Genomic DNA, 23,889 nt, shown 5'->3' on the forward strand with positions numbered 1-23,889 from the left:
CATCTTAACCTTAAAGGAATAGACCACCATTTTTACATACGCGATCTAAGTATAGTTGCACAAAATTAAACCACGTGTTCAGTGTTTTCGTGACTGAGCGCACGCATAAAGACCCGACAGGTGCACATGAACTCGTCTAAGCTCAGGTAAGAACATATCTCAGTATGCAAAAAGGGTGGCCTGTTCCTTTAACCTTAACCTTATAAATAACAAGTACATTTCTCCATTGTGAGATCAATAAAGGCTTATCTTATGTGCGTATCACCAGGTGAAAGGCTACTACAGTCATCCAATACTACTGTATAGTACTGCAGTAGTATTGGAGTACTGGCAACAGCATAACAACAGAGCCAAATGAGTGGCTAGTCTTTATGGTAAATTGATTTGACACTTATTATTTTATTCTCAATATTTTTTGCATTTATCTCTATACTTTCTGTGTGAACAACTGTTTTGGTTTCCCGATTGCAGTAAGTGAAATCACTGCATATAGGATGCCTCTATATTCTATTATTTTCACTTGTTTGCACACTTACCTTCTCTTATGATTGCACATTTTCTGATACTTGCACCCTCTTGTGAGTTCTTAAGTGAATTTCTCCATTGTGAGTGAGATCAGTAATAAACAATTTTATCTGAAAGCACTAGTTAGAGACTCAACTCTGGTATCTGGTAAATTAAGAAAAAAAAACACTTTATTTTCATTACTCTGCACATTCCTACTTGAGCCTCAAAACAAATAGCTTAATGAAAATAACTGAAATGTAACGCTCACTATTCATTACTACATCTTAAAGGAGTAGGCCACCGTTTTTACATACAGAGATATGTTCTTACCTTAGCTTTGACGAGTTCTTTAGGACCTGTCTGATCTTCACCCGTGCCTTCAGTCACGTAAACACAGCGCAGACGGCGTTAGCATTTAGCCTCTCCCCCTTTCTCCTCTATAGCTCCAAAACAGGTCAAGATAGAAGCTACCAAGCTCTTCCACGTTTTCCCTGTTTAAATATGGTTACGTGAAGTGTTCCACTACAAAGTATAATTACACAAAATTAAACAATGTGGATTTTCTAAGCAGATAAAAGGAGGAACTATATTGTAAGGCGTAATAATACCAGGAGTAATTCGAAATCCACGCAGTAATCTTCACTTTACTGTGCGGATGCCAAACTACTCCTGGTATTATTACGCCTTACAATATAATTCCCCCTTTTATCCGCTTAGAAAATCCACATTGTTTAATTTCGTGTAATTATACATTGTAGTGGAACACTTCACGTTTAAATAGGGAAAACGTGGAAGAGCTTGGTAGCTTCTATCTTGACCTGTTTTGGAGCTATAGTGGAGGGGGAGAGGCTAAATGCTAACGGCGTCTGCGCTGTGTTTACGTGACTGAAGGCACGGGGGAAGATCAGACAGGTCCTGAAGAACTCGTCAAAGCTCAGGTAAGAACATATCTCAGTATGTAAAAACGGTGGCCTATTCCTTTAAACAGGATGGGGCCAAGGACAGACCCTTGAGGGACACCATTGTGGAGCGGGGCCTCAACCCGGCACCCATGGACATATATGGTGCACCACCATATCAAACATGGGTCTGAGTGGGCCAGAGCTGATGGGAAGCGCTGGGCAGTTGCCACCAGTGAAGCACTGATGACCTTGACCAGGTCTGCCGTGAGACTTAAACTTCTCAAAGGCTTTACAGGACGGTCTGAAGGAGTTGACAAACTACAGTTTTTGTTATTTTGTTTTTTTTTTTCCCAGAAGCAACACCGACCTTTTGTGGTTATATAGATTTAAATAAAAATAATAATAAGAAAAAGGAAAACATTTAAAAAATAGATATATAATTTGACAAAGACAATATTATTCCATCGCTTTACGCATAAAGATCTTCCAAAGGGGGCCAAAGCGTGGCGCACGGTGGCTGGCTGGCCCCCTCCCTCCCTCCCCTCCCCTCCCCCACGCCCGAGTCTCCCGTGATTTGCCGAGAACAGCCGGTCGGAGTCGCAGTTGTTCTCGGCTGGGATGGGAGGGGGGCAGCAGCTTGACAACCAGGCCCCCGTCTAGTCTCCCCTTCCCTTTTCCCAGATGCACCCGCTCTGCCTGACAGACCGCTATCTCGCTTCTTCAGACTGAAGAGGAGGGCGCGGGAGGAAGCGGGCACCGAGCGCACGGGGGCCCTGCGTGTTTAGACGGCGGCGGCGGTTCGTTGTGGGCTTCTTCTTCTTCTTCTCCTTTTTTTTCCCGTTTTTTTTTTTTTTTTTTTTTTTTTCTGGGGGGTCCCGTGCAACACCGGGCTGCGCGGAGCGGAGCGGAGGATGACTCTGGAGTCCATGATGGCGTGCTGCCTGAGCGAGGAGGCGAAGGAGTCCAAACGAATCAATGCCGAAATTGACAAACAGCTGCGGAGGGACAAGCGAGACTCCAGACGAGAGCTCAAATTACTGCTGCTAGGTACGTGTGCGTGTGTCGCAAAAAAAAAAAAAAAATGCCCGTCTTTTTTTTTTTTTTTTTTTTTTTTCCTTTCCCTTCTCCCTCCCAGGCCTTTTTGTCTTTTTAGGACCACCACCACCACCATCCTTCCCCTGGCCTTTTGCAGTGCTAGCCAATAAGCTACTGTCGCTAGCTTTACGCGTGGTTTTGCAAGGCGTGCGCAAAAAAAACCGACCCGCTTTAGCCACAAAACGCTATTTGTAAAGGGGGGGGGGGGGAGAGAAGAACTATGCGGCTGGGAATCGGCGTGCATGAGAATTAGGCGTTGTCAATCTGCCTTTGGACATTCTTGTTGCTTGCTTTGAGCGTTTGCAGGCTATATACCCACATGCTAGCCAGGGAGGCCAGTTCATTTTTTTTTTTTTTTTTTTTTTTTTTTTTTTGGACGATAAGAACCTTTGCCAACATTTCATTTTGTACATGTTTCCCGACGCACCAGTTCGCCTGTTGTTACATACGCGTGCTTATATATTGCATAACAATTAAAATATCAGGAGTCATGTCGATTTGTGACACATTGGCCGGTTTTTGAAATGGATTTTTTTTTTTTTTTTTTTTTTTGTGAGTAGGTGGGATGTGAGGATGCTGAACGTTGAACGCTCGTTTTTTTCTGTTCTGTTCTTTTTTTTAATTTTTTTTTATTATTTTTTTTTACGCGTATCTTGCATTTGAGGTTTGCCGGTCATGCTAACGTGCGTAACGGCGATATCATATACGTGCACACCGAGGTAGCTGTCAATCTCCGGGGACAATTAAGTTAAATCTAGGTTGAGTGGTCGAGTTCCTTAAACGCTCCCTCCTCGCTCCCATTTCCTGCTTTCCAAAAACAGCCCAGAGTATTTGACATGTGTGTCTCTCTCTTTTTTTTTTTTTTCTTTTTTTTTTTATTCATTCCCCCTGCGAATACCTCAACTTGGAAGAATGAGGCCACTTCATAGATAGGTGTGCGGGAACGGGAAGAGAATCGCCTTGGTTTTTATTATCAGTTTTAAGATAAATAAAGATGTGACATGCCACGACGCTATTAAGTCCATATCTGTACACTTACAATAAATACTTTTTCATTGTCACGGTCTGGAAAACCGTCCCCCCCCCTGCATTTCACTCGTCCTGCAACCCGCACCTCATGGTCAGGAGCGCCTAGCCGGAGTCTATTGTACATGTTTTGGGTTTGCATTGGCAGCCGCGGCACCTGGAAGAAACCCCTCCCAGACACGGTGGGAAAACGTGCAAAATCCAGACTGAATGCTAATGTCTGGGAACGTACAGTAAAGGCACTCGTTTTCTATAGTGCAAAACTGTGTCAACGCTGTATAGTTTCCCCCCCCCCCCTCAAAACGTCTCCCTTCGTTTTATTGGGCGGGGTTGCTACTATATGAACTAGTTGCGTAGCGATTTGGATGGTTTTTAAGCCAGGCGCCCTGCCAGTTGCAGCAAGCCACATATAGCCTAGTGGTGGGCATTGGGCTATATCGCCTGCAAGATGGTATTGGAAGTGGCTGTTTGCGAGATATTGTCGCTCACGGAAGAATGGCTTGAATCGTATGTGAAAGTTTTCCAGGAAATCGTAAACGCCGCTATTAAAAATGCACGGGGATCTTTTTCTCGAAGGGCGTTAAGTCATATATCAGGACTTTTGTTTGTTTGTTGTAAGTTTAATCCTCATTTGTAGCAACACGTTAGCCTGAATTTAAAACGTTTTACTTGGATTACAGGATTATCATTCTTGCGACGGCGTGTCCAGACGGTGTCCGGTGCAGCAAAGTGAAAGTTTCCTTCCATCAGAACCGTCGTGATCTCATTCTTCCGCTTTGGCACGGCATCAAAAACTGTCATTTTCTCCAAACGGCTGATAAACTATATCAATGGGCGCTGCAGGAAAGGCGCTGTCAGCAGCCGGTACACAAACGCTACGCTGCATTATGAACCACGTCACTTGTTGATGCTCATGTGGTGCAGGCCTTGCCGTAATAGCACTTTTTTTTAATATATATATATATATATGGAATGCCGTTAGGTAATTGGGGCTGCACAAATGATTGCAATCGGATCAAAATCGCAGTTTGAACGGTCGCGGTTGTTATCGCAAATGGAGAAAACCTTCGGATGCCGTGGCTTTCTGAGGCAACTCCTGTGTGCATTCTTAAAAACGAGAAGCAAAACGTTCCGACCCATTTACAGACGGGTTTTTGAGTATGAAGGAGAGAGGGCGCGGAAAACACTGCCTCCTCAAGAAATTTCAAGATCCAATCAGGACTCAGCCGGGTCTAAAAAAGGGCCTAGGATTGGATTTAATTATGTTTAATCTGGGTGTAAACCAGAAAACACCTAATTTACCAAAGCATAAATGAAGTGATCTCTTGTTAAATAGAATAAAGTCTAAAATTGCGGATGACCTCCAGAGTATCACCTGAAGAATCCCAAATATCTAGATAAAGTAAAAGTGCTTTTTAAACGTTCTTCCCTGTTGACCTGTCGATTCAAAAGCGCCATAAACCGCGATCTGGAATGATCACAGTCACAATTAATTTCAAATGACATTTACCACAGCCCAAAGTCGAACGTTGCATATATATATGTATTTTTTTAGTCCGTGTAATGACAAAGTTGCAGGATTGTGATGAGGCGGTGCCCGCGCAGCATCTGTCTGTCACTGAAGCCATATCAGGCAGAGCAGAGGCGCGCAGACCGCTTCCTCCTGCACACACCACTGCTTTGCCTCTACTTGGTCAAAACACAAGTCTGCCCTCAGCGGCCCAGGGTTAGGGAAACGGCGAAGATGGCGAGGCGCGTCAAGAGCACCCGCGCGCCCTTCGCCTCAAACTGGGGGGGGCGGCTTCTTTTACGACACCAAAAGGCAGCATAATGCTGTAGTCGCACCTGAGTGAGCGGGACCATTCCCAACACGGCCTTTTTCTGCAACATGTCAACTATTGCAGTTACATAATTGTGTTGATGTCGTTATGAATCGTATGTTTGTCTGTTTTTAAAGCAGTATTCTATGCTTTTTAGATTCCCATTTTCGGTGTGTTAAAGTGGTAGTCTGTAAGATTGCAAAATGAGGAGAGCAAGAGAAAGTCGTAAACAATCGAGCCCCACCGTTCCCTCATCCCTCCTGAGTGGACCTGAAAGCCACTCAGTTTGCAAAATGAGGAGAGAGAGTCAGAAATGTCAAAAGTAGTAAGTAAATCAATCAAGCCCCACCCTTCCCTCCTGATTGGACCTGACGGGGCCCAAAGCTCGTCTCATTGGTCAAAGTGATGGCACCGGGGATTCTGATCAGTTGCCGAGATCAGCAAAGGAAGGGAATTTGTTATGTTTTATAGTACTTACAAATACGAATTGCAGACCCCGGTGGTCAATTATACGCATTCTATAAAATTTGTAAAGCATTCAAAGTTACAGAATATCACTTAAATGCAGGATCATTGTGCAGATTTTTCAAGAAAAATAATAAATCATGATTTCAGTGTCATCCTGTTACAAAATGAAATGGAGATGATTAAGTGGTGAAAGCTTTCTTTGCTCTACCTTTCCCTATAGAAAGGTATAGCAGTTATGGTGAGATGGCACAGTGGGTTGGGCAGCATTGTTCATATACCTCATCAATATGTTGCTATTGTCTCAATGGAAACATGACTAGGACTGGGTTTTGTAAAAAGAAAAGAAGAAAATTACCTCCTAATGCAAGTTTGATTTAAGATACTGATACCGATACTAAAATATTTATCAACCAGAACCGTAAAACAAATATAAATGCTTTCCCCCCATAGAATACTACTTCTTTTAAATGTGTATCATATATTTGAGCTGAAACATCCAAGTAACTTTCTTGCGACCCCAAATGCAATGACCTCGAAGCATGTATCACTGAAGCGAGTTAGTTCAGAAAATGAAAACATTTTGAATATGCCCATGTGACTTTGAGCGGCGTCTGACCCGGAAGTACTGTCTGGCCATGCACACATGTTAAAGTACGCACTGTGCCCTCTGGAGAAGCAGATGATTAACAGACCAGTGTGTGCGCTGTGGTCTTACGTTCAACAAGTGTACAACAAATGCTACCTCGCAACATTAAGTCATTCTTATTTCTGATTGAAAAATGCAAACAAATACATATAGCCTCATTTGTATAGTGGTTTTCTTCAAAGGTTGGCAGCGTTTTCTGTTCATTGCAGAGAGAGTAGCTCCAAACTTGAAGGATAGCATGATATCGCCGACCTTCCTCCTTTTGCCAGGCTGTCTTTATTTTGATCATATATGGCAATAAGGATGTAGCTCGTCTCCCGCGCGCCTCCGTTTTGCGAGCAAGGGAGAACCTCCGCTGCACTCGCGATGCCAGTAACAGACTACTACAACAATGCTTCAGATACATGCAGCATATACCTGTCAAATGTCAGTGTTACAGCTAGGCAACTGGGGAGCAGTGGGTTCAACGGGAGGGTCAGCAGTTCCAACCTCGCCCAGGAACATCACCATTGTTTTGCATCTGGAAAGACACTTAACTATTGCCTGTGTTCCAGTCACAGTAATATAAAAGTGAAGATACTAGCACTTTTAACGATACTTGGTTTTTGATACAGATACCTGAACAATACTTTTTTCAATGCCTATTCTAAAATATTTGTCATAATGGAGCCATAGAACAGAACAGTAATGTAAATTGATTCCATAAAACACTGGACCATTCAAGCCTGGCTCTAAAGATATATAAACCTTTTTCGATGCCTGCTTTCAATACTTTTATTTATTCTATATCAGTAGTACCTAAACTTTTCTATCCGTTTAACGGTGCCCAGCCTCACTGCCTGCATGACAAAACGACGGGGACAAACCTTCTGTCCTGAGTCTGACATTTGGCAGTACACCTATTGTTCTGGGATGTGCATTATTAGCCTTTTAAAGCCTTATTTATATTTATTCTTATTTAATTATTTTATTTATTGGTTTATTTGGTCAGGACAGTGCATGCTAAAGGAATTTTACATGCTGAGATATGTTCTTACCTTAGCTTTGACGAGTTCTTTAGGACCTGTCTGATCTTCCCCCGTGCCTTCAGTCACGTAAACACAGCGCAGACGGCGTTAGCATTTAGCCTCTCCCTCTCTCCTCTATAGCTCCAAAACAGGTCAAGATAGAAGCTACCAAGCTCTTCCACGTTTTCCCTATTTAAATATGGTTACGTGAAGTGAAATCCGCCCAGTAATCTTCACTTTACTGTTCGGATGCCAAATTACTCCTGGTATTAATACGCCTTACAATATAGTTCCCCCCTTTTATCCGCTTAGAAAATCCACATTGTTTAATTTTGTGTAATTATACTTTGTAGTGTAACACTTCACGTAACCAGATTTAAATAGGGAAAACGTGGAAGAGCTTGGTAGCTTCTATCTTGACCTGTTTTGGAGCTATAGTGGAGAGAGGGAGAGGCTAAATGCTAACGCCGTCTGCGCTGTGTTTACGTGACTGAAGGCACGGGGGAAGATCAGACAGGTCCTAAAGAACTCGTCAAAGCTAAGGTAAGAACATATCTCAGTATGTAAAAACGGTGGCCTATTCCTTTAATGAGCATACATGGGTCTCATGCATGTAAACAAGCCAGACTGGATTGTAGCTTTGGGCTAATTTCCATCCGTCGTCCCCCACTCGCACTCTCATTCATCCTGGCCTATTGTACATGTTTTTAGTGGGAGGGGAAACGGGAGTACCCGGAGGAAACCTACACAGACACAGGGAGAACATGCAAACTCCACGCAAGGCCTCGTCCAGGTGGGAATCGAACCCGGGACCTTCTACCTGTGAAGTACGAGTGCTAACTGCTGTACTACCGTGCTGCACACCCGGTGAACAAAACATATGGCCAAATATACTTTTAGCTTTGGAGCCTTCATAGAAATGTTGTGGAGTAGAAAGTATATACTTGTCGTTTGAATGTAGAGGAGTAAAAGTAAAGAAGTTCTCAAAAAAATCCTCAAAAACATCACATTTACTTCACTACTGACGTCCTCTGGTTACTAAGAAAGTGAATTCACTTTGAAACATCACCTGTGTCTTGTTCCATATCGCCTACAGAAATACTTTACATGGCAATATTAATTGTCAATATGTATAATGATAGAAATGACATTAATCACATTCAGTTTTTGGTAAAGTAGCTGGCGGTGGTGAGCGTAACTTGGGAGTGCGAAATGGGGTCGCGGCTGGTGCTCTGGAGCTGGGGTGACTGAGGCCCGCTGTCCCATATACAGCTCTCCCCAGACAGTTCAGGGACACACAGGTAGCGCTGCTCTCATCACACCACCAAGTTCAGGAAATTCTTACATAACTGCCATTTCCCATCCAAAAACGCCCTTGTCAATGTATGTAAGACATAATATAGATGCGATCAATTTGTGGAATGAAGTTTATGGATGGATGAAATTGCTTCTTTCTAAAGATGATCTTCGATGTCTTTTGCCAGGGCTGTCTTTATTTTTACCCTGCGCAGCTATAGTTTCATCTTCATTATGAGTAAGGAGAGGTGTCTATTATAGCTGGTGTTGATGAGAGAAAGTAAACCTCACATTTTAGAGTGTAATAGGGTTTATTTTCCCCGGTGCTTATAGTGGCAGATTTTGGCTCGTGAAGCTGGTGTCAGGATCTGGCAGGAAAAGTATTTAGTTGCACTAATGAAACTCACCTAGCTACAAACATGTTCTGAAAAATGCATGCGATTCTAGTTTGCTGTTAGTATTTCAGTCTGCTGAAGTAGTTGCATTAGTTACAAGTAGTTTTCCTACTTCCGATATCTGTACTTCACAACAAAAATGCATTTTGTGGTATTATTCCTTTTTCTTTGCTGTATTACAATTTCTCAAAGCATTGTTTATTATTTTCATGTTACTCCGAAGTGTGAGCCCCATAACCTACAATACATGTTGTTGTTGTTGCAGCACCACTGTAGAAGCAGAACTACACAGACCGTGACTCTGTTTTGTTTTCTGGGCACACAACACTTTTGAAGGGGATGTGTCGTACACTATCAACTTTTTTGAGCTTTTGGGCCTTATTGGCTTATCAAACCACCATTGATTTGTTAGCATGCTTTTATTGTGGTTGCCCTTCCCCTGCTGCCAGTCGAGGGTGCACTAAGCAACGTGCAGTCCTTAATCGTCAAATGTCTAATGCTCCCTGAACCACTCATTCACGATGTGAGCCTGCTGAATCCTGGTCCTTCAGGATGTTGAGGTCGTCAGCTGATCTCATTCTTTTGTCAGGCAGTGTATTAAATGTGAAATGTCAGTACAGAGGTGCCACAATTATGCATGATGTGTTATCTTAACCAGAGTTGATTTATTACACGGTTGTTTAAAATAGTTTTAAGACACAACAGTTTTCATATGACATTCTTGGAGGCCAAGACTCTTGCAGATATTTGGCTATTGTTCAGCTTGGGGACTGACCTTCAAGTGTTTTCACTGAAACTTGCAGTCAAGGTTGGGCGTACACATTTATACCAACATTTTACATGGAGGACAGGCTCCTGTTCAATACTCTTTATGTATTTTTAAGAAATTTCCAACAAATTAGGGCTCGATTTTGATATAAAAATCATGTTGGTAAATCAATTTGTATTTTCAGATAATGTCGACCCTATTGTGAGGAAAAAATCACCTTTGTTCATTCATTTAACATTTGTACTAGTTTCCGTTTCGTGTGGATAGGCCGTGGATCTGTTAAAATATAGATGGGGCCCAGTCGTCATGAGATATTAACCATAAACCAGGCCATACCGTTCCAAGCTGTCCTCCCCCTCAATTTTGAACTACAGTCTTTAGAATTACATAATGTCGCACGAACACAACCTATTGTTTCACCCCGCTCGTGCGATTCTGAGATCTCATTCTACCAGTTGGCTCCCCCATCCAGCTTGTGTCCAGATAAGGCCGTCGCTAGGCTCAAACTCCCTCCGCTCCCAGCCGCGCAGTTGATCTGGGATCTGCAATAAGCTCGCTTTCTCTCCTCACTCCGCAGAGCACAAAGCATTATCAAATCAAGCAGTGTGCGAGCTATTAAAAGGTGACCCTCTTTTTCTAGGTCATTACCAAAAAGGAGTGGATGGACTCTAGTTATGCGAATATCCGACAAATCTTGACAGAGAGGGATGAGAATGGAGAGGCATGTTTTCCAGCCCGGGGGAGGTGAGGCCATATTGTGATGGGGGCGGGGGAGAGCTGTACTTTTGGGGAGCATTGATAAAGCATTCGAAACGGTTGGAAGTCAGCACGGTTACATGCAAGCAGAGGGGGGGAAAAAAGCAGTACCAAGTAGCTTGTTTACCTTTAATGAATCCTTTCCGTAGTCCCTCTGTTGGTAATATAAGTGTTAATGGGATGATTGGGGGGTCTTTCATCTCCCCCTGGTGTGTCTGGCCAGAAAACCACAATTGCAACTTTGCTGCCACTGGGTTAGAGTCACCGAAACACACTAATGAAATCACGAAGAAGAAGCTAACGGGCAAAGCTAACTGCGGGCTAGCGTCACTTTAAACAGTATTTACAGCCAAGTTTGAGTGAAAAAAATCATCTCCATTGTGTAATTGGATGTACAATATCCCGCTCTCCCTTTGTGATTTCTGTCAGCGTAGTATTTCCTCTCACGGACAATTAATGAGCAAAAAAACGCAACATGCTACGACACCTGCAGTGGCGCTTTTGGCATGAGTTACTTAGTACTGCTTTAAAGTGCTTTTCTCTATTCCCTACAACTAAAAAAACCGTGTGTGTATGTATATATAGCTACTTTTTAAACTCATTGCGTTACATGAAGAGTTAAAATGTCGTGCAATTGTGCAGAAATGTCAAACTAAAGGCCCTGTACCCATTTTCTTTCCGTAGCAGAAAGGGTTCAGAATATGTTTTGCTCTTCAGTGTATTGTAAAAGCAGATATTTGTGGAAAAAGACTTTGCAATGAATTTGAAGACTAGTTGTTAGCAAACTTAGCTTCGCTCAACTTAGCTCAACTTTGCTCCCTGAAAGTTGTGAAACGTGCTTAATGACTATAACAAGCTGAGATGTTAGAAATGTGTTGGGAAAGTTGAGAATAAGTTTGGAACATAGCACTTCTGTTAGCGTTCTATCCCCATACAAACGATTTGTGAAAGCAGTCCCGATGTTAAAGTATAGCGAGGTGTGACGTGGCCGTTTAATGCCATTTTTTTTTATCATTTCCTTTTACTTCGTTTTGAATATATTATAAGACGATGTGTTGTGGCCGTTGGATGTGTATTCGACCCCACAAAAAGCAGAAACTTGAACGGAACACGAGTTAGCATTTAGCTAAGCGGCCACTTTTTCTCGCTAATTCTCCAAAGACCTGCATGTTCATTTCTGATTTCTAGCTAGGCTTTGATATCTGCTAAACGTGTTCAGTGGGTTGACAACTGCTAAAAAACATCTTGATAATATTAATATAGGTTAATAATTTGCGATGTTTGACGGCTAAATGAAAAATACATTAAGTTGGCTAGCCGGACACACTGGCTTGCTAACTATCCACATACATCCTTTTATTTCTATGACAGCGGACAGTTAGCATTTTCCTTTTTCATTGTTTAGAGCAAAAATAAAGGGCACAGTGCCTTTTAATACAAAAAAAAACAAAAAACCGCTAAGTAGAACGGTGCCAGTCAGGTATTTCATTACATTTAGTGGGTTTAAAAACAGTACAGTAGTTGAGCAGTTGAATCTTGCTTAAAAGTTCACATTAGCGGCCAACATTAATATTGCAGCGGGTGTTTGTTCCTTTCATCTCGTCATGATGTGGCAATAAACAGTTGTGGTTGTTTACATTTTTGAGGCATTAGCAACTGAAGAGCCGTTGAGATCCATTGAGCAGAAAATAAATCGGATGTGCTCCTCGTGCGGCCGCTCGCTGGAGCCCGGCCACTATAAACTGTTTTACATGACTTGCATATCTGTAAAAGTGTTTATTTTGCAAGCCGTATAACCTTCACTCCCGTGCCTTCCATTGCTCTCCTTTTGTGTTTGCAAGTGCTTCTGCCTGCAGGCCTCGAGTCCCGCAAGTGTCTTTTATTCCAAACTTGGACATTTTCGCACACGGCAAAATAAAAGGGAGGCTGCATCTCCCCATATGGCTAAGGCCAGAGACCCGAAGTGTATCTTATATTTAGGAATTTGTGCCGCCATTGCTCTTTGCTCGTGCGATTTCGGGGCGATTGGATAAAGCTGCAAAATGATCATTCAAACCAGCTGACCCTGCAGTTCAGACCTGCATGTTCTGAAATGCATGTGATTTCAAAAGACAAATCGCAATTGTAATATGCCTAAAAAATTGGAATAGGATTTTTTTTTTTTACCCCCTCAAAAGCGTCGAGCGCCATTGTGAAAGACCCCCGTTTACAAATTCCATGTAGCGTTACCTGCTGCGGCGCTGTGAAAGGCCCTATATTTACTTCTCCTAAACAAGAGAGAAGAGTGGGATGTGAGCGTTTTAAATATAAAAACAGATACCAAAGAGAGCGAAAGAGAGAGAGACAGAGTAGGGGTTGCCAGGGTAACTGAAATATGGCTGCTCTTCAAAAACCTTGAATGTAGGTGGTGGTGAGATGAGTGTTTCGAGCGCGTCTATTCCTTTTCTTCGGCTCCATATCGGCGTATCTCTGTGATTGTGCGAGGCCCGAGGGTGGCTCTCTACAACATGTAGACCACGAAATGTTAGCGGGAGCGAAGTCAAACCCCCCCTCCCAGCACCGACTTGATTTCGCAGTCACTTATATTAGGCTAATCGAATATGGATATGGTGGGGGATGTGTTGTCTGATCCACTGCTTGTTTTGGCTAAATGGAGAGATATGATTTTGGTTAGGGGAGCGCATATAGCAACACTACCGTCTTTCATAAACTGACGATAGTAGAAAGAAAGGTTTTGTTATATAAAACACTTCATTCATTTGAATTCAGAGTTGTATTGTCTGCTTAGAGCCCTTAACTACAGTATCTGATTCAAGATGGTGGCCCTGCCCTGCAGCACTGTGTCCTGTGTTGCAGTGGCATATTTATCTTTAGACTGTTCAAAATAGTCTTTTTGAAACTATCCCATATGCAGCATCGCACTGCATTCAGCCTCTTTGATGAAATCACTTGTGAATGAGTCTCGCTCAGTAATGAACTCCGATGAAAGCTACTTCAGCTCGTTCTGAACTTAACAGTAAGAATGAAGATTATGCTACTCTGTCACGGTGTGCTTTATTGTCCTACATTTGACCCATCGTTGAATGGGGGCAAACTGTGAGGAGCAGTGAAAATCCATCTCCAGTGAAAGGCCCACAGGGTCCGGAAATCGAACCTGGGACCTTCTTGCTCTGAGAATAGTGTGTTAACCACTCAGCCACATAATCAGTTCTGTGATGAGTGTACCTGGACCTACATCTAAAACATTTTTTTTAATGTATTTATTTCATTCAAAAGTGACAATAAAACAACTTTTGACAAAGCTAAACTGCCAGTTAAATACAGTCTGAATGAAAACGACTGAACCGAGATTGAAACAGGTCTTTACCAGATCACCTCTCACAAGATACAAATAAGCCACAGGAGCCGCAATGCACAGTTCGGGTTCTGGCCATGTGATCAGCAAACTCAACACAAATAAACGGTATCACGCTGATGGGAAGAGAGAGAGAAAGTGCTTGTTGTTAGGGTTTTGCCTGCCAACTATTGACTGTGTCCAGATTTGGGCTCAGTACTACTTCACTTGTTTTTTTTTTTTCCATTGAGGGTTTGTGTGTATTTGGCCTTTGTTTTCTGCAATGTTTGATGTTAATGCTCCTGGACATGTTTTGATATGTGTACTGCGGGTGATCTAAAGAAACCACCACTCGTCAGACATAAAGCAATTAGATCCTTTTTTCCCCGACTCTTGTAACCCTAGTATAAATAAAACAAGTCTCTAATCACGTGCTTGTGTTGCACTCCGACCCCACAGGCACAGGAGAGAGCGGCAAAAGCACCTTCATCAAACAGATGCGGATCATCCACGGAGCGGGCTACTCGGACGAGGACAAGAGGGGCTTCATCCGCCTCGTCTACCAGAACATCTTCATCTCCATGCAGTCCATGATCCGCGCCACCGAGACCCTCAAGATCCCCTTCAAATTCGAGGAGAACCGGGTAAGCGCCGCCCTTCGCTGACCGTGGATGCTGAGCAGTAGATGTCGGTCATTACATGGAGTGTTTTTACATGTGTTTTTTCATGTGAATGAAAGGTGTGATGGACACTTGCTACAGAGTTTGTTTTGCTAATAGCGTGATGGGTTAGCATGGGCATGGTGCTGGCGTCATTGATCCCCGGTCGTGCTGCGGATGTGCAGTGCAAAGACGAACAGATGGGAAGAGGAACTGGGGGGGTTTGGTGCGAAAGAAGTGTACACTGGGAAAGGGTTTATAATTCATCCCTCGCTTTATTTATTTATTATTATTTGTTACGCCACTTTCTGATACTTACTGATGTATCCAAATTAACTTTTTTATCGGGCTCATTCCTTAAGGTAAGTCATTGCCAAACGGGGGGGACTTTTACGGCGGTTCTAAAACCAGAGCCATGAGTGAGAGAAACTGAATTTTGAGTAAAATTTCACATCAAATTGTTTTGTTTTCTTTTTTTTTTTCAAATGGTTTTCATTTTTTTTCCTCTCAATGTGTGCCTCATTTTTCCACATTTTTTGTCAATTTTTTTGCCCCATTTTTCCCTCGTTTTCTCTTTTTTTCTTCTCGTTTTCACTCACTTTTTGCAACTAATATTTTTCCTGTTTTTGTCCATTTTCCCCCCCATTTTTTTTCTCCCAATTTTCCCCAATTTTTCCCCCCCAAATTATTCCCCGTTCTTCGCACATTTCTTGGCATTTGTTCCAATGGTGGAGACAACCGTAAAACCTGTTGTTAAATGCACCCCTTTAAATGACCTTCTGATTTCGGACACAAACAGGCCAGACACATCTGATGTTTCTCGTTTTAGTACAAAAGTGAAATATATTGCCTCCAATGATGCAGAGCTAACCTGCCTTTGCTTTGTTTTTTTTTAGAACAATGCCGGCCTGGTGAAGGAGGTGGATATTGAGAAGATTAACAGCTTCGAGGAGCCCCACATCTCGGCCATCAGATGTCTGTGGTCCGACCCAGGAATCCTGGAGGCGTACGACCGGAGGAGAGAGTACCAGCTCTCCGACTCCACTAAATAGTACGTCTGCCTCGCCCGACTGTCTGCTTTTCCTGAACTGACGAGGCTAATGCAGGAATATTATGGGGTTCCAGATGTATGAAGCACGTTATTACTTACTTGAGGATTTACCTGCTCGTATCAGCGTCCTACATTTTTCTGTTCAGAGGAATAAATTGTTCTCAGTCGTCAGTGCGTGTTATAAATTTGAACGCTTCATCTGGACAGCGACTTTACTGTTTTCAGTAAGACCCAAATGACGGCAGACTGATATTCATGCAGTTTTATTGATCAAATATCAAGCATTATAGAGTTTTAAAGAAGGCTACTGTTGGATCTTGGTGTTGGTAGTGTTTGATATTAGAAAAATAAATCAAATTGAATGTATAGAAGTCATTCAGCTGTAGTACGTGCCTACAAAATACTATAAGGCTATTCAAACAAAATATACTCCTCAGACCAGCTACAGTAGTTGGTATTTTTCCTGCACATAATAATAAAAATATACTGGTAGCACTTTACTTTTTAGCACAGTAATAGCATGATTATAGGAGGGACTGTCATGGTGTCTATTTATCATGTAATGGAATAAAAACGTGTGGTAATTACATGGACACACATCTCATTTTTGGCCCTGGTAATAAGATTACGCATAAGTGATTATATAGAAAAAGAAAACATGTATTATCCGCCATTAATCCTTTCTATTACCGTCCTACAACCATGCTTTTACTGTGCGATCACAAATGTCCCAATCTACTTTTTAAATCATTGTTTTCTCCTCTACAGTGAATCGCTGTGGTTCGACTTCGAGTCATCTTTCTTAATGTTGACCATCTTGACTCCTCAGGGTGAACGAGGCCTGTGGACGCGGCGATGCTCCCGCTCTGCGTTCACAAAGCAGTTAACTGTTTCTTTTCTCGTACCTTGCTCTCACTAAAACATGTGCGTAGCTACCTGAACGCCCTGGAGCGGGTGACTGCGAAGGACTATGTCCCCACGCAGCAGGATGTGCTGAGGGTGCGAGTGCCCACCACGGGGATCATAGAGTACCCCTTTGACCTGGAGAACGTCATCTTCAGGTACAGCAGAGGCGCCGGCGTATATCCAGAGCACAGACCACCGCACAGCCAAGTCAGGGCGGCCGCAGGTGCTTTCTGTACAGTTCAATGGAGTCAAAATTACAGGTGGAGGGCAGGGCTCTGCATTAAAACACACATGTTGGTCGACAGCTTTATAGTGCCGTCAGGTTTTTACGGCAATGTGAAAAATATATTTTGGTTTATTTAAAGGCACGCTGCGTAACATTTTGGTCTATGCTGTTGCCATCAGTACAAAACATTTTTCTAATGACCGGCTCGACACAGAAAATGCTATTTCTGCTGTAGGTTATCAAAGAATGGATTTGGATGAGGACCATACCGGTTTAAGTCACATCTCCATGGAAACAAGCTGGATACGTACCCAAAAGCTTGTATTTCAATGTTATTTTTTGGGGTAAAATTCTACGCGGTGTGGCTTTAATCATGTGGATAGGTCCATGTAATTGCCGAGAGACTAGCCTAAAACACACATAGTGGGCTAAACATGGTCAGGAAGTAGACTAGCAATGTTAGCATTAGCGCTCCTCCCTGTTCACGCCTCATGTCTGTCTCACTATGAGCTTCAGCTGAGAGAGAGACAAGAGAGACTTAACTCGACTACCTGCGACTTGTACGGTTTCATAAAGGAGCAATTCCGGTAGTGCATCTTTAATATTGATTGTTTACCTCTGTGTCGTGCAGAATTGTGATTGTATCGCAGCACATTTTCTAATATTGCCATACGGCCTTTGCTAAGCAGGAAGAGCCTGGTTGGTACTTGGATGGGAGGCCGTTTGGGAACACCAGGAAGCCTGGGTGAATGTAGTGCGAGTGTCCAGAAAAGTGCAATATAACACCAATGCATTATTAGCTATTACTTCTGGGTTAAAAGTAGAGGATAATCTATCTTACCTTTGGCACAGAACATGCAGAAACATTTGCGTCCTACTTTTCCTTACCTGCCCTTCACCTCAGTTTTAAACTTGAATCCCTCTAGAAGGATATGACATAATTGTGTTAGTTTCCCAGTCGTCCTGATGGGGCCGTGGTTTGTGCTCTGACTATGCAAAGCGCCTTGCTCCAGGATAAGAGGGTCCTGCACTGAAGTGTGGAAGCGCTCACATAACTTGATAAAAAAGTAGTAAGTAGTGATGTCAAAGTCGAGACATTGCGCAAATACCATTCAAAGATTGAACCAGCTCCAACTGGACTTTGAAGGTTTCGCCGTGTCAGGCTGTAACGTCACACTGAACCTTTTTATCTACTGCTGCCTCCTGTTTCCACTCTTTGCGGTACTTTAGCCACCAGAGCCGTTTCTAGCGTCGTGGGGGGCCCTGGGCAAGATAGGGGAGCCAAATCTTAAATTAGTAATTATGAGATTGTCTGCATTGTACTATGACATATTTGTCACTTTTTTTGTAAATTGAGAATGTTTATCAACCTTGGTGGGCCCCTTACAAAACGTGGGCCCTGTACATTTGCCCAGACCGCCCATAGCTAGTACCGGCTCTGCTAGTCACCACTGCGGTTGCGTTTGTAGGCCTCTCTGCTGTTGGGTGCGATGTATTTCGTGGACGTTCGAAGCAGTAATGACTAACGCCCTTTGTCTCTTAAAGTGGCCTTTTCTGTGAGGCCTTTTTTTTCCTCCAGCGCCCGTCTCCTCTTCCCGGAAACGTCCAAGGCCTTGTGGTAATTTTGCCTGTCACGCTTTATATAACTGTTTTCTTGTCTTTATCTCTCTCTCTCGCTCTCTCTCTCTCTCTCTCTCTCTTTGACTGCTCTGTCTGTAGTTATCTTTCCGATCTGGAGCGAATTTCAGATCCCAACTATCTTCCTACGCAACAGGATGTGCTAAGAGTGCGCATCCCCACCACAGGAATCATAGAGTACCCCTTCGACTTGCAAAGCATCATTTTCAGGTAGAGCCGTCTCATCAGTCTGTAAGCCTTGAATCCCGCTGTTCCCGACCCCTAACCCGACGAATGCGGCCCCCGTTGACTGACTAACTGTCTTGTAGTTGTCTAAAATGTACAAATGCCCTGTGAGGCCGGGACTCCGCCTCGTGCGTTTATGTGGGGTGGGTGTCTGTAAATGGGTCGCCTCCTCCTCCTCCTTCCCCGCTCTATTCTGCCAGGAGAAACCAGGTCGTCCGTTCTGTGTGGAGCTGTGTTATTTTGGGCAGCAGGTCCTGCAGGGCCCATATTGGCCCCCCAAGTCTCTGCGGACCTCAGTGGACTGGGCCACCACTAGGGGGCAGTGTTGCACTTCCCGAAACGTGGTCCGATCTGACCAGTTTGTCAGCTGCACCTGGACGTGAAAATGCACCAGAATGTTAAACAGTTTGGGGTTGAATAGTGCTATTTTTTATAGTTATCTCACAAAGGTTTTTGGAGCAGACTTTAATGAGTTGGATTTGACCGTGTCAAGGAGAATCGCGGGGTCTTCGGGGACAGTCTGTCAGCATCAGACGCTGTGGAATTAGCATAAACGTTGTTAATTTTCCTTAAGATACACTAGTCTGTCTGATTGGGACGGGGTGTTGGTGTCGCCGATGTATTCACTGGTTAAACAGGGGCCTTTGAGAACCGCTGTGGTCAGAGCCAGGCGTCCTGCGATCTGAATGTAGGATATGCAAGGCCCTCTGAGAACCCCCCCCCCTCCTCATGTCCCTTACTCTGTCCTTGTTCTCCTTTTCCCATTGTTTCTTTTAACACCTTCATCTTCATCCTCCCGTTAATACGCTCTCTCCAGGAAGCCCAGGCTAGATCTAATAATACAGGCCTCGGGCGTCTGACTGATCTAGATGTTAAGATGATTTTATTAATTGACGACAACTCATTACTTTTTTTTTTTTTGTTCTACAAGAAGAAATTTCAGACTCATTGCATCATCAGACGGTAACTTAAAAATAGAAAAGTGGCAAATCTGGCAAGTAGCGAGATAAGAATTAGTTTGAAACACTGAATAAATGTTTGTTTTTCTTACAACACAGGAGTGATTTGTTTAAAGTTATTTGCTCTCTTTATTATTCGCATGCTGCTTCGGTGTCCCTTGCATGCGTTTAGTTCGTTCACTTTTGAGCTTGCTTAGCTTTAGGAGCACCGCTTTGTGTCTCATCTTATTGAATCCATCCAGTCTGAATCGATGTGATTGTCGGTCGTCCTGAAGCTCGGCTGAAGTTCTGTAGTCGGTCCTTTGGCTCTGTAATGTGGGGATCCTCCACTCCTGACAGGTTTCCCCAGCTGCTTTGTAGGGTGGGGTAAATGCGGAGGACAAATTTACCAATGACTTAACCGTAAACTCCAAAAAATCTGGATTGTTTTTATTTTTGATATATTCTAAGCTGGATGGATTCATGCCACATTAAATCCTACGCTTTGATATTTCATCTCTGAACGTTTGATGTGAACAGAGCTCTTTGTCTCGCAGGATGGTGGACGTCGGGGGTCAGAGGTCGGAGAGGAGGAAGTGGATCCATTGCTTTGAGAATGTGACGTCCATCATGTTCCTGGTGGCTCTGAGCGAGTACGACCAGGTGCTGGTGGAGTCTGACAATGAGGTACGAGCGCTCGCTTCATAAACTCTTATTTTCAAGGATGTCTGAACTCTGAAAAGGAGACGGACGGGCTGAATGTGCTCGATTACTCACGCCAGAACAATGTTGCAACACGCCTGTGTGTCCTCACCAGAACCGAATGGAGGAGAGCAAAGCGCTGTTCAGGACCATCATCACCTACCCGTGGTTCCAGAACTCCTCCGTCATCCTCTTCCTCAACAAGAAGGACCTGCTGGAGGAGAAGATCACCTACTCACATTTAGTGGACTATTTTCCTGAATTTGACGGTAAGGTTGCATTTAGACATTTTTCTATGAGTGAAACCTTTACTATAATCGCAAATGTTTAACGAGAGGCAATTTGAGAGATGAAAAAAAATTGCATCAGATGACATTACTCAAATATCGGCCCGTATATCGGATATCGGCCATGCCCAACCCCCTTCATAGCAGTGTCAGACCTCAAAACTCCATATAAGTCGGGCCCTTGTTTGAGAGTCTACCGATATCTGAGACCCACCGATACTAAAGGATTTACTTTGAAGTGGCTTAGTGTGAGTGGAAAAGTGAATGGTCCTATTTGCAAACAAGATGATACATATCAAGAGGTTTTCTGTTAATAAACTGTAACTGAACAATAGACAAAGATCACCAGACTTTCCCGACTCAGAATATCTGTGGCTATTAGGTCACTTAAATATAGACGACTCATCAAGCATAAAGTGATCTGATCATTGAGCAACTTTTGTTAAAAATATATCAGTTATTCTTTGACATTATTTCATAAACTAAATTACAAACACTGAGACCTTAAACAATGGCCAAATGATGTTATTATTTTAGGCCTAGTTTCTGTCCCACTAACCTTACAAATCCCCCAGCTTCAAAATGAGATGCAGCGTGTCCATATTCACTGATGTTAAGTTTGTGAAAGTTGTGCTTTTAAAGCGGTTATCGGCTAAGGGTCGGATATTTGGAATCGATACCCACTCCTTTTATGTTTGCTGGATCGGCTCTGATATCTCGTGATGGGATTTACGGCTCTTTAATTGGAGCCGAGTCTTTGGGATCTATTTATTTCAAAGAGCCGTTCAAAAGACTGGCTCTTTTTAATATAAAATTTTAACAATGCCAGCCAGATAACTCACAATGTCGAAGACGCGATCAATAAAAGGCACGCTTTTTTCTTGAAATGTTCCTGATATTTACACTTTGAAAAACATGTTTGTGACTCAAATCGTGCGCCGCATCTAATAAAAAGAGGCTGCGATTTTTTGGGTGCAAAATGCTTTGAATTTAGTGCAGAAAGACTTCACTCGCTCCGTTGTCGGGCTGATTCTTGTGTTCGTTCGGGGGGTTCTGGGTAAAATTGACCATTTCTTTTCACAATTGACGTCTGGTTCGAACCGTTCTCCTTAACCTCTTAACCCCCACCTGAACCGAGCGCATTTTCTTCAGTTCGGCATCACCCAAATCTAAAAGCTTCTTGGCTCACAGCTGATAGGCAAGTGAAACGCCTCATTTGAAAGCTAAGGCCTAAGCTCGTTCCTCATTTTTTTGGTTTTGTTATCGTCATGTTTTTCACAGTTACATTACACACAAATAAGGAAATGCGGCCACCAGTGGTAATTTTGACAACATATTTTAATTTAGTTTTAGTCTTAGTCTTTTGACTAAAATGGAATTTAATTTTAGTCGAGATTTAGTCAAATAAATCGTCTCAATTTTAGTCTAGTTTTAGTCGAATAAAATTGCAAGTAAATTTAGTCGACTAAACTTAAGACTAATTTAGTCGACTCTGCATTGATAATATTGATTATAATCATATTTAATCTTGTTCCTCTGCTTCATTTTTCTGCTCCACATAAACAAAGCTCAGAGCTGATCCTTTGGCAGAGAATTTACATGATCTGAGGCTCTTTCAGACGGTCAGTAGAAGTTTGGATGATTTTAGTCTCTCCTTTTCATTTTTATTTAGTCTTATTTTAGTCGACTAAAATATGTGGACATTTTAGTCATAGTTTTAGTCTCATGGGAAACTTTTAATTTAGTTTTAGTCCAATTTTAGTTAATATCACTTTGACTAAATATTTTAGTGGATGAAATTAACACTGGCGGCCACAATGCTACAAAAACTTAATGACTAAAACCTGAAGCACAGATGAGTTTTGTAGGCATTAGCTTTCAAATCAGGCGTTACCCTGGCCTATAGGCTGTAAGCTCTCAGGTCAAGCTTTATGATTTGGGCAAAACTGAACTGGAGAAAATGCGCTTGGTTAAAGTAAAACGTTTCAAAAGAGCCGCTCATGAACGTCACATCACTCCTGATCTCCGACACCAGTATGGAATCGGCGCAAACCCTAGCCTGACCCCTACTGTAAATGCTAAACCCTGACGTTGCCGTCCCCCCCTCCCCTCTGCCCCCCCAGGTCCCCAGCGAGACGCCCAGGCCGCGCGGGAGTTCATCCTCAAAATGTTCGTGGACTTAAACCCCGACAGCGACAAGATCATCTACTCTCACTTCACATGTGCCACGGACACTGAGAACATCCGCTTCGTGTTCGCGGCGGTCAAAGACACCATCCTACAGCTCAACCTCAAGGAGTACAACCTGGTGTAGGGGAGACCGTTTCCACACATCTCGCATCGCACAAGGCACGGGCTGTTTTTGGCACGTGCTCCCAACTGTCTGTGGCATCACCCCCCCCCCCCCTCCCTCTCCCCCCCCTTCCCCCCCCTCTACCACCACCACTCGCCCTCCCCTTTCCCCTCCCTCCTTCCTCCATGTCTCTGGGGCAGCTCGTGTCGAGTCCACAGCGGGTCGGTGTGCCACGTTTTCCTGGCACACGGGCTCCCACGGTTTCCCTTGGGTGCCCTTGGGTGCGTGTGTGTGTGTGTGTGTTTGTGGCAGCGCTCACTGTGACCAAAACACACGACGACGGAGACGACGACGACGGTGAGAAGGAAAGAATCAAGACCCGACTTTTAGTTTTCTTTTTTTTTTTCGGTGTTTGTTTGAAGAGAAGTACTTTGGACAGCAGCTAGAGGGCAGCGCCGCACTGCTCTGAAACCACTCGACAACACTGCTGCATTCGGTGCACTGACCAAGAGAGGACTTTTTCCCAACATGCGTGAATGTACCATCAGTGTCAAGCCGTGCTACGGGGGGACTATGGTTTTAATATTTCACTTCTTTACTCGTACAAATCAGAAACACGACAAGAAAAACCGAGTGAGATTTTTTAACCATTTTAATATTTGTTGCTTTGTATATTTAAAAGAAAAATGCTAAATAGAGTTATTTATGAGAAGAAGAAGAAGAAGAAGAAGAAAAAACGACAACATTAGAGGCAACCAGACTTGACGAGCGTATCATCTGTGAGAGTGGAGATGTTTGGAGTTTGGAAAAAACGGAAAAAAAACACAAAAAAAACAATCACATGCTTCCCCTCCACACGGTCTGAGTGTGCGCTTGTGTCCTGTGAGGCAGCTTCCACTGTAGTGCACGTCCAAGAGAAGCTCGCTAAAAAGGAAGAGCTTCG

The 23,889-nt window shown here is 43.3% G+C and overlaps 1 protein-coding gene across 2 annotated transcripts; it reads left to right on the forward strand.

The window, feature by feature from the left end:
* The first annotated feature begins 2,255 nt into the window (after positions 1–2,255).
* On the forward strand, positions 2,256–23,085 carry LOC306976021 (guanine nucleotide-binding protein G(q) subunit alpha-like). 2 transcript variants are annotated; one of them, XM_079573860.1, is made up of 7 exons: positions 2,256–2,456; positions 14,481–14,665; positions 15,577–15,731; positions 16,664–16,792; positions 20,222–20,351; positions 20,482–20,635; positions 22,777–23,085. In XM_079573860.1, the coding sequence occupies exons 1-7, from the start codon at positions 2,321–2,323 to the stop codon at positions 22,965–22,967; spliced, it is 1,080 nt and encodes a 359-aa protein (XP_079429986.1). In that variant the 5' UTR covers positions 2,256–2,320; the 3' UTR covers positions 22,968–23,085. The 2 variants fall into 2 exon arrangements, with proteins under 2 accessions (XP_079429986.1, XP_079429985.1); XM_079573859.1 differs by lacking the exon at positions 16,664–16,792 and adding an exon at positions 18,583–18,711.
* Positions 23,086–23,889: the final 804 nt, after the last annotated feature.

Source organism: Gobius niger (assembly GCF_951799975.1).
Source record: "Gobius niger genome assembly, chromosome: 16".
In the NCBI taxonomy this organism is placed as follows: domain Eukaryota; kingdom Metazoa; phylum Chordata; class Actinopteri; order Gobiiformes; family Gobiidae; genus Gobius; species Gobius niger.